This window comes from Triturus cristatus, chromosome 7, assembly GCF_964204655.1.
Source record: "Triturus cristatus chromosome 7, aTriCri1.1, whole genome shotgun sequence".
Classification (NCBI taxonomy): Eukaryota; Metazoa; Chordata; class Amphibia; order Caudata; family Salamandridae; genus Triturus; species Triturus cristatus.
Window position 1 is genome coordinate 1323922144 of NC_140590.1, and position 13909 is coordinate 1323936052.

Consider the following 13909-nt stretch of genomic DNA (forward strand, 5'->3'; position numbering starts at 1 on the left):
TGGCATTCAGAACCTTTTCAGATTGTCCGAGTATAGATTCAAGGTGCTGCAGAGCGGCCATGTCCAGGAATGAAGGAGGCAAAAAAGGGCCAGCCGTTAGGGGTTTTATGGACAGTGCACTATTGGATCGGCTTTTCCCCATTATAGTGTGGTGTGGTGGAGAAGGACTGCTGTATCCTTCCCAGCAAGAGCAGCAAAGGTCCCAGGGCAGCAGGAGTGGAAAAATCGATACTATCCCCACTGCTCAGGAGAATGCAGCTGAAGGAGCAGGGGTACAATAGTGATGAGTAATCGGGCACGGGGGGCAGTCAACAACAAGCAAGTGCCGGAAAGCCAAAGCGCTAATTCATCTTGATACTCTCTCTGGGCCAAGAGATGGGGACGTCCCATCAGCAAGACCCAGGCAGGGATTATGGCTCTGTTGCAGAGTGCCCAACATCTTTATGGGGCGACCTTTTCGCCCCAAACCCATGGCACAGCCAATACTGCCTCTGCTTAATTTCTTATTTCATTGATCTCCATTTAGCTACTTTTTCTCCATCGATCATCCAGTCATTCATTCATTAGAAATTAGTTCAAATCCGCATGCAAGGAAATGCATTTTCCAAGGTTTCTCATATTCGAGATGGGCCATCCGAACCTCTATTCAAGAATACGTACAAGTGCAAGTTCATCAAAGCAGTTTATTAGAACCCAATGCATTTCGGGCCACTGGGGGCCCTTCGTCAGGGGAAACTGAAAATGACAATAAAACTTACATTAATATACCATTCCTCCATGTGTATACAAAATGTTATTTATAATATCGGTTGCACCTCTCTACTCTTTGGCTAACATTCATAAAATTCACTAATAATGTTTGCGTATTTACAACGTTTCCATAGATATCCCTTTGGTACTTATAGCAGTGCACAGTCCCTTGCATATTTCTTATTGCTATAAGACTCAATGTCATTAAGAGTGCACCTGTTGAGAGGCAGGGGCCCCGGGACATGGAGAATTCACAGGCACTTGGGGGCAGGCACACTGGCAAGGGGGGGAGGGGGCATCAAGATCAACATAGAAGTCTACACCCAACAGTGTGCAGCATCACATTGGCGGAACCTCCCCTGCAACGACTTAGGGGCCCCGCAGCAGGCAGGCAATCACACAAGTCCACTCAGTTCATCCCCGTGTTAGGGGCCCAGTAAAGCTCCAAAAGTACGCTACATATGGTATTCTCATGTGTTGTCTCGAACCGTGTCAACGGGCAGGCACTACCTCCATCAGGCCCTCAGAGTGCAGATGCAGGATAACTGTACCAAAATGCAGGTATCACAGGATGCGCAACTACGCAGAAGCGGACCCACCCTAAGTTGCAACAGCATCCTGGGTCCACCGAAGCTAGTGGTGGTCTCCGCTTGTTCTCTGATAGCCCCAGGGATAGAGAGGAAGGAGCAGGCACGCAGGTAAGTCCTGAGGCCCAGCAGATGACAGTATGGTGCGCCGTACTTTCCCCGGTGGTGACCAAACACCGGCACTCAGTGGTCGCCAGGCGAGAATCCACGGCCAGTGTAATGTGATTTGCTGAATGGCCAAAGCTAACATAAGATCAAGCAATCTTTTTTCATGTGAAGACAGAGCGAAAGACTCTATTAAACTACCTGCTAAAAGGATAACATTACTCAGGTAATGTTTTAGAAATAAGAGATGCAATTTCCACCCAGAAGGAGGCTACAGTGGGACATAGAATAAAAGATGAAACAAATCAGCAGAAGGGGAATTGTATGTCCAGCAAGAGTCATTATTTGTAGGAGAAAATGTAGCTATTGAGACAGGAGTGAAATACAGTTGATGATAAAGAAAAAGCATAGATTGAGTAGTAAGCAGACCTAGACATTTTTAATGATCTTACCCAAATCTTATTCCAGAAACCATGCTCCAAGTACAGCCCATATCAGTTTCCCAAGCAAGCTCCAAATTCTTTTAGAACAAGAAGGGTCCGGAGAGGAAAGATAATTATAGATCAAAGAAGCCTTTGGAAACAGCAACAATAATTTAAAAAAAGGATCAGGATCAGTTAAGTGTGGGGAAGCTTCGGAGGGGAGAGAATAGAAGACGTCTAGAATGATTCCCATGAGAGTTGAGAACTTCTGCCAGAAGGAGCGTGAACAATTAAAGGAAACTTGAAATTGAGGAAAGGAACAAGGAGTCAAACCATCAAGCATGTCTCGGACCCATACAATACATCGACATCTCCAAGATTTCCAATATAGAGTCCTATTGTTAATAGTAATAAGACGATTATACCCTAAGGGAGATTGTAGAAAAGATTCTCTAGGAGAGAGTGATGGTTGGTAATAAGGTCTTAGTAAAGAACAAGTGTAATGAAATAATGGAAGAGACGTAATGCAAGTTTTTGCGGAAAAAGAGAGATTTTCCTTTATGGAGAAAGGACCTAGCAATATTTTTTCCATTTTAACCCACAAAGGAGTATAAGGTGTATCAACTGTAAGAAGCCATTTGGAGGCATGTTTCAAACAAAAAGCTGTATGATAAAGTCGAAAGTCAGTAAACATCACACCATCATCCACTTTTGATTTCTTGAGGGATTTCAAGGCAATTCTAGATTTCTTATTATGCCATAAAAATTTAGATAAAAGAGAGTCACGTTTTTTGAAGTGCGTAGAAGGGATACGGGTGGGAATCATTGAGAGCACGTATAATAAAATAGGGGTGATCATAATTTTGACAGCCCCACCATGAGAGAAAAAGAGGATTCCAGGATGAAAGAAGGCTAGAAACACTGTTAAAGTTTTCCTTCATATTGGGTTTAACTGTATTTAAGATGGAGTTGTTAAAACAAATTCCTAAATATTTAATTTTACAGTTGTTCCAACAAAAACCAGTCAAATCAAATTGATGTTTGACAGAATTTGGTTATGGGCATGATTTCCGTCTTCTCAGGGTTGATTTTATAACCAAAGAAAAATCTGAAAACTCTTGCAAAAGAGAGGTGATATAGGTTTCAGGGTTGGAAGTAAAAAGCAAAATATCATCTGCGTAGGCTGACAATTTCAAGTGGGAATCTCCATAAGCAAAACCTGAAATAGAGGAATTTTGATGAATACGAGACAAGAAGGGTTCAATAGATAGAACAAATAAAAGAGGGGATGGGGAGAACCTTGGCGAACACCCCATTGCAATGGAAAAAAATATGAGATAAGGCCATTGACTAAAACAGAGGTAGTAGGATACGAGTACAGTAAAGAAATAAGGGAAATCAACTTGGGGACAAAACCATGCCGGGATAGAGTTTTAAATAAAAAAGACCAATCAACTCTATCGAAAGCCTTCGCGTCAACAGTAATTGCGGCAAGAGAATAAGAGAGGGTGGATAATTGATTCAGGACATTAAAAAACATTCGAGGATTATCAGAGGTTAATCTGCCTTTCACAAAGCCACATTGTTCTGGATTGATTAGGGTAGGTAGAAGGGGTTCGAGACATAAGGCAAGCAATTTAGCGAACATTTTATAATCCACGTGTACAAGGGAAATTGGGCGGTAATTCTTACAAAGCTTTGGATCACGACCTTCCTTATGAATTAAACAAATAGTAGCCTCTAAAAACATACCCTTTGCTTTGCCAGTATTGTAAAAGTGTTGGAAGAGGTGAAGCAGTTTGGTAGTAATAAATTTGAGAAGTGTAAATCAAATTCTACAATAAATCCATCTGGACCTGGAGTCTTCTGTTTTTTAAGTGAATTTAGGGATTTAACTATTTCTATAGTCGAGAGGTCAGATTCAAGAGCATCGAAATCGAGATTTCCCCGGGAAGAAGGGGTAACTTGGGCAAGATAGGTATCACTGAAAGAAGGAGAAGCAATGGATTCCGGCATGTGTAAGGATTTCACAAACTCTCCCAATATATCCTGTTCTTTAAAAAGGTGTTTCACTTCTGGAGTTTGAATAGAATTCATTGACATACGTTCCTTTTGGACTTTAAGGTAATTAGCTAAATGCTTACCATTTTTATTTAACCGCCATAATAGCGGGCACTTCTTCGTTATAGAATAGACAAAGCATTGTCAGTGGTTAATTTGTTAATCTAATTTTGCACGATTAAGTTTTTGTAAGTTAGGATCAGATGCGGAAGAATATAATTGATGTTCTATTCGTTTAATATTAGCTAGTAGGGATTTATGTTGAGCAAGGGATTTTTTCTTTTTCTTGGAGACAAAATTGATAATAAAACCCCGAGCAGCAGCTTTAAACGCGTCCCATATCAATGTAGGAGATAAATTGGGATCTTGATTCAAGAGAAAAAAATCTTCAGCAAAAGAATTAAAGGAAGAAAAAAAAACTGGGTCTTGTGAGAGAAAGTTATGGAATCTCCATCAAGAAGATCTGGGCTGTGGTTGGAGCAAATCAAAATCTGCAATCACCGGGGCATGATCAGAAATCACAATGGGTTCTATTGAAGAGGAAATCAGATTTTGAGATAACTGTTTAGAAAGGAAAATGTAGTCTAACCGCGTAAGAGAGCCCTGATGGGGGGAGAAAAAGGAGAATTCTGTTACATCTGGGTTGCATAGACTCCAAGCATCAATAAGGTGTGATTGAGAAATGGTGTTGTGGAATTGTTTGTGAGTTTTATGGGGAATAAAGCAAACCTGGGATTTATGGTCTATAAAATGGAACTAAAATTTGGTTGCAATCACCTCCTAAAACAAAAAGTCCATCTTTACACCGGATACATTTTTTCTAATGTTAGGCCAAAAGGAATAGTCTGGTTGAGTCGGACCATAAACATTAAAAACAGTCAACTAAATATTACTAATAAGTAGCTTAACTAATAACCATCTACCTTCCGAATCTCTCTCCTGAGAGACAACAGAACACTTTATCCATTTATGACAAAGGTTAATTACACCATTTTTTCTTATTAGAGGTAGGGGAAGCAAGAGCTAAACCCACACAACTCCGTTTAAGTTTCAAAGTCTCTACTTCTGTTAAGTGAGTCTCTTGTAAAAGGACTAAGTCTGGATCATAGGCGGCTAAATGAGAAAGAATTCTCTTCCTTTTAATGGAGTTAATAAAACCTTTCACATTCCAGGATATAACCCTGAATGAAGATCAATTGAACAATATATAAAACAACACGATCAACAGTAATGAACAAGGAGAAATGGAAGTTAGAAAGGACAGGGAAGGGAAATATAGAAAGAGAGGATAGGAAAGAAGAAAGAGAGGAGAGAAAAGGGAAAAATAGAAAAGACAATAGGAGAAGACAGTACATGTCAACCATTGAAGAGAAGGAAATATATAGTTACAATACGGGTAAAGAAAAAAGGGATTGACGACTGTAATACGTACATTTAAGGGGTAACTAGAAGAAAATTACAAGGAGTGGCGACACACAAGTGAAGACGGCGCATCCAATCAGGAGGAACGAACCCCAACAGGGAAGTATATAAAACGAGCAGGAAACGGATACATAAGTATATTCCAAAGATACATTCTGTGAGAAGGTAAAAGCAGGAGATAAAAAGAAGAGTACCATGTTGGAAAACAGATACAACAAACAGATATCAATAAACAACCTGCAAGTGAAAAATATCAAATGAGGTTACATAGTTTAACCATGTTACAACGAGATAAGTCAAGGTATCGGAGTTGCAGAAGAAGGACCAGCGACATTGTGGAATGAGATTGGATGAATTTCCTCAAGTCTGCCGGGTCTTCAAAGGTGGAAGTTTTGTTTTGAAAAGTGACCTCAAATAAGCATGCATGAAATAACACATATCTTGCGCCCAATGTGCGTAGAGCAGGACGAAGGTCAAGAAAATCCTTTCGACGTTTAGCAGTTGTTGAAGAAACGTCCTGTAAAATGAATAACTTGGAACTAGACCAAGTAACATGTTTTTTGGCTTTAGCGGCGTTCAAAACTTGTAAGAGGGTGATAAATTTCAAAAAAAGAAAAATTACACCCCGTGGTTTCGAAGGAGTTGATGTAGAATCAAAGGAGGACCTAGTCTATGAGCCCGTTGAATACTTAGGTTTGTAGATGGAGGAAGATCCAGAAGCTTTGGATGAAAGGTGGTGAAGGAATGAACAGGGTCATCACCCTCCAAGCCCTCCTGAAGTTCATATAATCGAAGATTATTGCGTGGGTTTCTTTTCTCAAGATCTTCAGCAGATTTCTTCACCAGGAGGACCTCCTTCTCTAAGTTAACAACCTTGACAGACATATCATGTAACTCTCCAACTTGTTGTTCCACCGTAGAAATACAAGATTCCATGGACGACAATTTAGTGTCCAAGACTTGCAGACGAGAATTAGTTTCCTCAATAAATGGATGTAAGGCACATATTTCATCCAGCACAGTATCCAAGGATACCGGAGAGACAGACTTCGGCGGAAAAGGAGGATCCTGTTTAAGACGCTTGGTGGCATAGGATGGCGTTAACAATTTGATTGAAGAAGTTGGCGAAGCCAATGACCTAGAAGAGTTAGGTTGCGCCATTTTGCCAGTAGTTTGTAAAGATAAATTAGTATGAGATGAGGAAGTCCCAGGAGCGTCAATAGTAGACTTTTTATTGATAAAAAGTAATTTCTTACTCCTTCCCATAAGCAAAGAGCAGAGTAATAATCCAGAAGTATGCAGAAAGTCAGGCGAAGAACGCTTCAATGCAGAGAAAACTATTGTTATATTGTTATCTGCGTTTCAAAAGCAAAAAGGCAGCAGACAAGGATTAAAATTCCACTTGCGCAAAAATATCCAAATTAAACAACTATAGAAGTCCGCTGGTCAAAAATGACAGATGAAAAACAAATAATCCATGACTATGCAAGAAAATACATAGTAAGGAGAATTATGTTGGAGTTTCTTTGAAATATAATGTGGTTGAGGTAAAAAACAAACACCATTGCAGGAAAAACAAAATGGCATCCAAAACTGTGGAGATACGTTGTTTCAAAATATCTCCATGCAGGAGAAGAAAAAGCCATGCCAATACCCATAAATTTGTCAGGGAGTCTTCCGATGAAAGCAGAACACCGTTTCAGGTGCAGAAAGGGGCTGGAACTGCAGAAATCACCGCGGCATCTCCCGTTGCGGAACGGAGCACTCCGTCAGGCGGCCATCTTGGTTTGCGCCGCGTGTGCACTCCTATTCACTCCTTCTAAGAGCCCCTGCATCTCCATTCTGCCTGTTGCTGAAAGAATTAGCCCCCTCCGAATTTTTTCCTTAGCCCCCCCCCCCTCAAAATGTGGCTCTAGTTGCACCTCTGCTCAGACTCCAAAGGTTTAGGAACAGTACCGGCCACACTCATATAGCAGGATCGGGCCGCTCTCCATGCAGTGCCGAGGATCCATGGTGCGGTCCACAATGTGGGACCGCTCCTTCCACGGCCGCCCATATGGAGACGTCCCAGACCCGTCTAGAGTGGCAGAACTAACAGTGGGGGTTGCTCCACTCAGCCAGATGGCAGAATGAGACCCCTGCAGCCTGTGTACAATATGATTACCTTTCATGTTAGAGACCAGTTTTCAGAAGCAAACTAGGTTCCAGGTTAGGTGAAACTGTTTTTTTGTATTAGTGGGGGTTTATCACACGGGCGATAAGATTGTTTTCAGATACTTCCAGATAAATGTAGCTGGTTTTTTTTAGGTGTGATTGATTTCCCAGGTTGCCTGGAGGTTGGCGGGATTTTTGAGGGGTGCAACTTTTTGGGATTAATAGTAGCTCCAGAGGACGTTGTATTTAGCCTTTCGTCGCAATGCTTATTTGTGTCTCTTCATTTTTCTAGGGCGGTTAGCCAGAGGTGTGTGGATAGCACGCTGATCTTCAGATACAACACCCCACTAACAAACACCAACAATGACACTGCGACACCCAACCAGTTCTGCGTCCAGGTCAATGACTGTAAGTTACTTTAATTATAATATTGTAAGGGGAGGCAAAGGGGCGGAAACTATGGTTCTTTCTTATTCCCTTTATATTAGCAAGGTTGGTGAGCACACTCCTAGTTACCCGACAGGTCTCACTAACTAGAAGCACCAGAAACACCGACTATAGCAGCCCCTTTACAACGGATGGACAAACACAAATCCATCGAGAAAAACTGCCACTTTACCATGTGTCCTGCATTCTGGCTGGAACTCAGATGTGTCCTTCAGGATAGCCATGAACCCCCTACTATTTTAACACACATTTTAACCGTTTTTATATGCACTCTGCTTCTCAGTATTTACAATCTCTTTTAGCCTGCCTTGTTTAATAAAATATTGTTTTTACTAAAATAATGAAGCATGCATTCTTTCAACGTGCTACTGGGTACAGTAATTGACCCAGGATTCGGAGAGGATGCCAGCAGACCTACTTGTCCTGGATAAATGGAATATGTCACAGGCAGTCTCAGAGATAAATTAGCAGAGGCCATACTCTTCCCTGATGCATGCCGGTGAGTTTTGGTCACACTCAGCAGTCTTCTCTAGGGCCCCAAGTAGTTAATATACCGCTTACCATGTGGAGCAGAGAAAACAGCCAGATGTCACATAAACTTTCCACCATAGTGTGCTTAAAGAATGATCCATGTTTGGGATAGCAATCAGTTCTGTTACAAACTGACAGATTGTAGATGAGTTCCTCTCACCCGAAGCAGCATGTACAGAAGACATTTGGACTCTTAGAAGCTCTTATTATAATTCAACCTAGTATAGAATAAGTGCAACGGAACAGTGTCAAATATCACAATATCGGTGACTATAGGAAAAAAGTAAGGTGAACAGAATGGAGAAACTTAACAACTCTTCCTACAAAACCCTTATGCATTGCTAACTAGAACGTTTGTCATTGCCAGAGCTTGAAAGAGAAGCAGCATAACATTTGCAAGGGTGAGGCACTATCCATAATGAGTTCTAAACTGCGTTTGAGATACTTCTCCCTTGAGCAAATGAATCCCCTGAAGACCTCTGACCTCCTGGTCAGGGACCTGCCCTCTCCCCCTGCAGCTCCTCTGGTGAGTGCCCCTGCCCGTGCTGTGCCGCGCTCTGCATTGCTAGGGGTTCGAGGCCCTCCTCCTCCGCTCTGCCCCGTCTTTTTTTTTTCCTGCTTCTGCTTCCCGTGTAAGTGCTTCTTGTATTTTGTTTTTTGCCTTATTGTGCTGCTGCCTATTTTGTCTTGTTCTTGCCCCATTTTTGTGGCTTGTTATTTTTTCCTGCCCGCTTCCCCCTTCCCGCTGCTGCTTCCTCCGCGGCCCCTCCCCCGCCGATTCCACGTTCCCACCTCCCAGCTGCGATTCCCTCCCTCCTTCCCTACTTAATGGCAGACGCCGCACGGCCGCGCCGCTGGCGCGCCGCTGGCAAGCCTGTCTGCACCCGTCCACAACGCGACCAGCACCAGGAACCCTGGATCTGCGACCTCCCGCCGCTACAACTCTGCTGCCCTCCTCGCACTCATCCACAGGAGGAATAGCAACTGCCAGTGGGCATTGCCAAACACCACCCATAGCCAATTCTCCTGCCGACACTGCCGACATTCCTTCACCATCCACAGCCCCCTCCAACCGCCACACCAAGGCCGGACGCTCGCATCAAGGAAGCCCTGAAGTGCATCCTCCTCAACGTGTACTCCCTGCACAGACACGCCATAGAAATCTGCTACCTTCTCGACGCCCTTGCGCCAGACGTCCCCTTCCTCGCGGAAAGCTGGACTAGCGCCACCTCCCCCCCTGACATTGCCACCGCAATCCCCGATGGCTACAAGATGCAGAGGAAAGACCGCCCCCACCGCCCAGGAGGAGAACTCGCCATCGTACACAAGCGCTCCCTCCAATTCTCCGCATCCTGCACGAGCGACACACTCTCCAACATCGAACACCTTCACTTCCAGATTCGGACCAGAACCACGCTCCGAGGCACCATTGCCTACAGACCCCTCCAGACCCGCGCTCACTTCACCCCCATCATTGCCGACCTCATCGCACGCCATTGCCTCCACAAACTACATACTCATCGGAGACCTCAACTCCCACCTCGACAACTGCAGAAACCCCGACTCTGCCGCCCTCCTGGACAACCTCACCAAACTCAGACTGAAGCAGCTCATCCTGACCCCATCTTCGCAGGAGGGACCAACATCCACTTCAGCCACACTTCGTAGCCCCTCTCGACAGACCACTACTGCGTACACTTCTCCTTCAGCACCACTACCGTGCGCAAGCCCGCCCACGCCAGCCACAAAGGAACCTAAGCAAGGTCACAGAAGAGGACCCCAACTCTACACTCGTCCTCCACACCCCCCGTCACGACCGACGCCAACTCCGCAGCCACAGAACTACACCACTGGATCTCCAGCTGCGCCGACAAGCTCGCTCTTCTCCGCCGCCCCGACAGACAACGCGCTTTGAAGGCCGCCCGGTTCTCCAGCGATCTCCAAGAAGCTAGACGCACATGCTGACGGCTCGAGAAACGATGGAGAAATCGCAAAACCATCTCAAAAGAACCACTAAGAGGAACTTCATCAGAAACAAAATACTCACCAACACCAGCAACCCCAAAAAACTCTTCAACATCAGCCAGCAGTTCACCAAACCCCCAAGCGAAGCCACGGACATCACACCATCCCAAGACCACTGCAACAAACTCTGCTCCTACTTTCACCGAAAGATCAAGGCCCCCTACTACAACTTCAACGATAAGACTCTTGAAATCACAGTCCCCTCCAGCAACTACAGCCAGCCTACCATCACCACCTGGACACCAGTCACCACCGAAGACACCACCACGACCATTAAAAGCACCCACTCAGGAGCCCACACAGACCCCTGCCCGCCTCACATTTTCCACAGAGCCGCCACTGCCATCGCACCCAAACTCCACCGCACTATCAACGCCACCTTCGAAGCCGGCATTTTCTGCGATGACTGGAAGCGGGCTGAGGTCAAGCCCCTCCTCAAGAAACCCTGGGCCGACCCGACAAACCTGAAAAACTACCGGCCCATTTCTCTCCTTCCCCTTGCAGCCAAAGTCGCTGAAAAATTCATCAACACACAACTAACCACCTTCATCGAAGAGAACACCATATTTGACTCCTCCCAATCAGGATTCCACAGCGACCACAGCACCGAGACCACCCCCCTTGCCGCCACCGATGACATCCACATGCTACTCGACCAGGGACACACCGTGGCCCTCATCCTGCTAGACCTTTCCGCGGCTTTCAACATCGTCTCCCACTGCACTCTTGCAACCAGACTCCACGACGCCGGCATACAAGGACTCGCCCTCGACTGGATCCGCTCTTTCCTCACTGGTAGAACCCAACGGATCAGACTAACACCCTTCCTCTCTGAGCCCACAGAGATCAGCTGCGGAGTACCCCAGGAATCCTCACTCAGCCCCACTCTCTTCAACATCTACATGGCCCTCCTTGCCGCCATCATCAGACAACATGGGCTCAGCATAGTATCCTACTCTGACGACACCCAGCTCATCCTCTCCCTCATGAAGAACACCGAAGACACCAAACTCAGCTTCCAAGGAGGAATGAAGGACGTCGCTGCCTGGATGAGCGACAGCTGCCTTAAACTGAATTCTGAGAAGACGGAGGTCCTCATCCTTGGACCCTCCCCCTCCGCGTGGGACAGCTCATGGTGGCCCTCCACCCTTGGAAACCCACTCACCCCTAAGAACCACGCCTGAAACCTCAGCATCATTCTAGACTCCTCCCTCACCATGACCCACCAGGTTAACGCCGTCACCTCCTTCAACTCCCTCCGCAAGACCTTCAAGTGGATCCCACCCAAAGCCAGAAAGACCGTCACCCACGCCCTCATCACCAGCAGACTGGACTACAGAAACGACCTCTACGCGGGAATCAACAAATCCCTGCTACAGAAACTCCATACCATCTAAAACACCGCTGCCAGACCCGTCCTCGGCACCCCACTACAGGAGCACATGACCCAACACCTGCAAGACCTCCACTGGCTCCCTGTCAGAAAGAGAGTAACCTTCAAGCTACTCACCCACGCCTACAAACCCCTCTACAACATCGGACCCAAATACCTAAACGAAAGAATCTCCTTTCACACACCCGAAAGAAACCTCTGCTCTGCCGACCTCACCTTAGCAACGACCCCAAGCAGCTGCAGAACCAGAGACAAGGGTTGAGCCTTCTCCCATGTCGCAGCCAAAGCCTGGAACAAACTACCAGTCAACATCAGATGCTACCCCACTCTGAACACCTTCAGGAAGAGCCTCAAGACCCGGCTTTTCGGCCAACCCTGAGCTGCACCCCCCACTCCACCGCCTTGAGACCCTGACGGGTGAGTAGCGCACTTATAATCCCCTGATTGATTGATTGATTGATTGATTGATTGATTGATTGAACCAGAGACACAGCACTCTCCATATATGCAGAGTATTTTGCTGGAGAGGTCCTTGTGATACTCACATGTGTTGCGAAGACTTAAATGAGAATCTGTGCTAGAAGAAAAGAAACATGTGTACGGCTGATTGGCCTAACACACCTTGTATGTCAAAAACAACATTGCATTATTAAAATCGTGTATACATAAAGAGAAAAGCACATTGCCATAAAAACAAGTTGTGCATTTTTAAATGTAAATGTGTTAATTATTTTTTCTTCTTTCAGCAAGTTTAAACTTTTTCTCAAATCAGCGGAACGTTACAGAATCTGGCTTTCCAGGGATCGTAGCCGAGTACGGGGGGCCATCGTTTATGCAGCCTAATGAGCCTGATCCCTCAAACCCTTCTTTCTACAAGGCAAGTGACCGAGGAATACTGGCGATTTTAACACAAATCCTACCATTTCTCTCTGGTTGGCTCGCAGATTAGTAGATTGTCTTCCTTTGAACTGTATGATAAGGGGAGTTTGTTACGGCAATTTGAAACTGGTGATAATTGCTACAAAAGTACAGTTAACACTCGTTTCATAAGATGCACATTGGGCGAAGTGCAGAGTATTGCTCTCTTGACTTGTATAGTGGTGTCACCTTGTGGTTCCCTTTCGAACGAGAGGTGTTCAGGTTCTTCTCCCTCACTCCCGTCCTCCATCTCACAGAACCATTGATTCCAAAAATGCTCACAGTGGCGGAGGTTATCATGCAGTATTAGTCATGGACATCTCTGAACTATGTTTGTAGAACAGGTGTGAGTAGAAGGATACTCTCTAGGGAATTTACTTTCACAGAGACCACCTTGCAAGGAAAGTTACTGACCTTTAAACATACTTCTGCCTCATGGGAATCTTACTTACAGTAAACCTCATATTTCCACCAGTTGGTGAAATCCCCAATAAAGTTTGGTTTTAAACAATTTAAACAAATTGAATTTAAATAAAATATTTTGGGGGTTAATTTCTCTATTAAAATTAAATTAAAATAAATCTAATTAATAATATAGTTATAATATAAAAAAGTGAATGAAATAAAGGTTCTTCGGGAGGAGGTACTCCTCCCCCGATGAGGATTCATTAAGGTTCTTGAGGAGGAGGTACTCCTCCCCCGATGACGATTCATTTCAAATAAATATATTAAATATAAAAATGAAAAAAAACATGTTAGTAAAGGAGTAAAGGTTAGGTGATTTATGCGAATTAATGAACAATTTCACAAATTGATTTAAAATGAACAAAAAGGATCATGGATATATTATTAAATATATTTATATTAGTTGCATCTATTTAGATGTTATTTATAAATACGTGTGAATTAAATATACTTGGGCCTCACAGTTAGATTTAAAAAAAATATGCATTAGAGAAATGAGTTACAACTACAAATAAGGAAATAATTATTCCAAATATGCAATGTAAAAATAGGTTGGGGTATGGTTAATGTAGTGGTGGTCGATGTAATGACAAAATGCATATAAAAAGTACCTGGTTTGTGTAGTGGTA

The 13909-nt window shown here is 44.4% G+C and overlaps 1 protein-coding gene across 2 annotated transcripts in view; it reads left to right on the top strand.

Moving 5' to 3' along the window:
- Nucleotides 1-13909, top strand: part of TCTN3 (tectonic family member 3) — a 781719-nt gene that overhangs the window by 191787 nt on the left and 576023 nt on the right. For both annotated transcript variants that reach the window (XM_085618937.1, XM_085618938.1), the window contains exons 3-4: nt 7794-7909; nt 12644-12774. In XM_085618937.1, the coding sequence (XP_085475063.1) occupies nt 7794-7909; nt 12644-12774 (247 nt within the window). The remainder of the gene's footprint in view (nt 1-7793; nt 7910-12643; nt 12775-13909) is intronic.